Raw genomic sequence first — 3,394 nt, 5'->3', positions numbered from 1 at the left:
GTTCGGGTCCGGTTCGGGTCCACCGGTTCGGTTCCAGGAACCGGTTTCGTTGAACATCTCTAGGTGACTAGGTAATGATAGTTGAGAGATGCAGCTAAAGGTTGTTTTTCCAGACTAGTCTAAGGAAGCTACAAAGTAACAATAAAATACTATATATTAAACATATACTTCTACAATCTTCGTATTTTTCCCGAGTAGAGGTTGCTACCTTCGCCCTCTGCTGCTTCTGGCTAGAAAAGTGGTCAAAACTCTTATAAGTTCTTTTCCTTTTCACAATGGTTTTAAAAGTTTAAGAGGGGCAATTGCAAAAGTTTGCAGAGGGCGCACACCAAACCGAAAATTTTTAAGGTGGGCGGCCGCTCCCCTTCAATAGGCTTTGGGTCCGCCCCTGGTTCCCATTCTTAGTAATTTGTCTTCATGTTTCCTTGTTTTCATCAAAGCAACTAAACCATAGCATTTATACACATGACCAATGGACTAAACAAATTGAAAGTTGCCACATTCACAGATTTTGCATGAGTCATAAACATAGCATTCATATCAACAAACATAAACATCTATTGCTACAAGAAGCAAGATTTATATCCACAATTTTCGACCATAGAAAAATATGACAGTCAAAGCAACAATGAAAGCATGATCAGCATATCCAGGAAATATGGTCAGTCGAAACCTGTTTCTTGGCACAACGACGTTCTGGATCCCGAGCTTGTACATAAGACTAGTCTGCATAAGCAAAACATACCATTTAATTTATCATGCGAAGGAAGGATACTAGTGTGTGTTTGATGATCGATAGTTTTACATACCTGTGCTACTATGGAGTCGCCTTTATAAATGGTGCAGGATCTAAAGAAGGGAGATCCTCGCATCTTGAAATCAGAGTTTTTATTATTATTCCCGTTATTTAGGAAAACTTGAAACTCGACTCTGGTGAGCGTATTCGTTGTCCTCTCCACTTTGAACATTGGATCACTTTCTTCACAACTAAAACCCTCCCAACTTCCTTTCTGCATCATACAAGTCCTTATATTATATGGCTTTACTGCAACTAAACATGTTGTGAATTCTATACCAAAAATGTCATTCATTGCTGGTTTCGAAATACAATGAACTGATTTTGATCCCTTAATAAACACCGTCATCTGTCATTTGTCATTTAATATCTTCCTCTCAATTTTTGAATAGTAATGTAGAAACTGCTAAACGCTAGTCAGGCAGTTGGGTACCAACTACGGGTGTCCAAAATGCCTGGACCCAATTAGCCCGACCCCACGCTAACCCGAGTAAGTAAATTAGGGTCAGGTTTAATAGGGTCAAAAAGTATTAATCTGGTTATTTGGGTTAACCCAATTAACCCAAATAGTTATTATGGTCCAGTTTCAGGTGCGTTTTAGAAAAAAATCAGGTTTCGGTTAACCCAAATAACTTGATTGCCTCCAATTGTACTAGTTAATTAATGAGGATTTATGCCCAAAGCCCAAGCCAACCTACAATTTACAAATCACAATTGATGGCCCAACTAAATTAAGCCCAATACACAAGTCCCACCTACAATACAAATCAATCACTATAATCGTACGGATCACAAAAACTCGGGATATCCAACTGTCGCTGCTCGCTTAATTTTAAAACTAAGAAAAATGTGGACCGTGTTGCTAAAAAGATTAATAGGGATTTATCAAGGGCTGTAATCAAGCTGAGCTAGGGTGAGCTCAGGCTCGAACTTAAAAGAGCTGGATCAAGTCGGCTCGTTAACTTTTTTATTTATTTTCTATTTTTTTTATTACAAATATTGATATATAAACTAGAGAATTTATAACCGTATATGTTTTATTTTGGTATGTTATTATTATTATTATTATTACTATTATTATTATTATTATATTAAAATTTAGGGTTTAAAGAGCCAACGAGTCGAGCTGGCTCGTTTAGATTCGAGCAAGCCGCGAGCCACGAATTTTTTGAACAGCCCAAGATTTATCAGGACTAATCAGAATGGAGTTGTATATGTAATTTTTCAAAATAAGTATAATTTTCAAATACTTGAACAAGTTTGAGTAGTACCAATTTTCGATTAATGAGCAGCTAATGGCAATTTTTACAACACTAAGAAGTTGTTAAAAAATGAAGGCTTGAATCTAATATGATGAAAGCAAATGATAGTATTGGAATTGAAGTAATTACCTGACTATGAGAAATGGAAATGAGGGGGTTTCCAGAAGAATCGGAGAGCAGACGCTTGATAGAGTGTAATGGATTCGATTTAGATGAAGTCGGGCGGTGGACGGAGAAGACTAGATTGGAAGAAGAATCTGTGAATTTGAGTTTCTTGGACACAAACAGATCTATTGGAACGCCATCAGAGTTTGGTTCATAATTATTATTATAAGACCCTTGTTCCATACTCTCCTCCAATCAATCTGCAGTCAATTTTATGATTATGATAATAATACTTGCTTCTTCTTCTTCTTCTTCAAAGGTCTATAATCTGCTATCTGTGTGATCATCCATCCAACACAACACAGCTCTTTGAGATATGGAAAAATGAAATGAAATTAGGATTATTTGATTCAAATAAATAATTTTTGCCAGGAAATTAGGGCTGGCATTTTATTATAAACTTGCACGCTTTTGATTGATTCCAACAATAGTAATATAATCCTAAATCTCACAGCACAGCACAGCACAGCACATCACAGCAATAAATAAATATATGGTTCATGATTAAAAAGAAACATAATAAAAATAAGATAATTAAATCACCTGAACGGACGAGAGAGCGCTTCAATCTAAAAATAGGAATAATATTTCAAATCTGAGTGAAGGACTGAAACGAGTTCGATAAATATATATAGATTCTTAAGCGGGTCTTATCTAACAAGATTGATGATCTCGAATTAACCCTTTTATTAATTAGAATGCTTTTAATACGTTCCTTCCGGGCCGTTTGGTTGAGCTTCTAACAATTACTTATGTATTTTTTATAGGGGCGAGCAATTCGCGTTTCCGAACTGCTAGAACCGGGAAACCGGAACCGAACCATTAGATTCGAACCGTATTATTGTATTTCGGGTCCGGGTCCGGTTCTTAAATTTGGCTGAAAACGGTTCCATGTTCGGTTCCGGTTAGAACCGGCGGTTCCCGCTATAGAATCGCTACAACCCGGTTAGGTTTAAACTTTGAAGATTATATTTAAAATCCTATTTATTTAGTAGGCTTTCATACTTCCATGTACAAGCGACCATCCCGTTATCACTTTCCCCGGTTACATTAAATCCCTTAAAATATCATAAACAACAATCATCTTCCACGACCCTAAATATGTTTTAAAAAATAATTGTTTTCTAAAATATTTTGAGTTCTTCTAATCTATTTTAAATTTCCTTCATTA

At 36.1% G+C, this 3,394-nt stretch overlaps 1 protein-coding gene across 1 annotated transcript; it reads right to left on the bottom strand.

Annotated features, from left to right (window-relative positions):
- Positions 1-500: 500 nt before the first annotated feature.
- LOC143537440 (protein LURP-one-related 7-like) lies at positions 501-2,406 on the bottom strand. The gene is made up of 3 exons (XM_077031213.1): positions 2,188-2,406; positions 810-1,010; positions 501-726 (listed from the first exon to the last, which is right to left on the bottom strand). The coding sequence occupies exons 1-3, from the start codon at positions 2,404-2,406 to the stop codon at positions 580-582; spliced, it is 567 nt and encodes a 188-aa protein (XP_076887328.1). The 3' UTR covers positions 501-579.
- Positions 2,407-3,394: the final 988 nt, after the last annotated feature.

Source organism: Bidens hawaiensis, unplaced genomic scaffold (assembly GCF_021521415.1).
Source record: "Bidens hawaiensis isolate Kalapana, Puna unplaced genomic scaffold, B.hawaiensis_p1.1 tig00011189_1, whole genome shotgun sequence".
NCBI lineage: Eukaryota > Viridiplantae > Streptophyta > Magnoliopsida > Asterales > Asteraceae > Bidens > Bidens hawaiensis.
The sequence above is the reverse complement of the archived record's forward strand: the minus strand, read 5'-3'. Positions and strand labels throughout refer to the sequence as shown.

Bases quoted from the DNA above. Each gene is read 5' to 3' on its own strand.
- LOC143537440 (XM_077031213.1), bottom strand. From the start codon at position 2,406: ATGGAACAAGGGTCTTATAATAATAATTATGAACCAAACTCTGATGGC. The intron at 1,011-2,187 runs GTAATTACTTCA...TGTATGATGCAG, and splicing joins TTTCCATTTCTCATAGTCAG to AAAGGAAGTTGGGAGGGTTT. The intron at 727-809 runs GTATGTAAAACT...TTGCTTATGCAG, and splicing joins GCGACTCCATAGTAGCACAG to ACTAGTCTTATGTACAAGCT.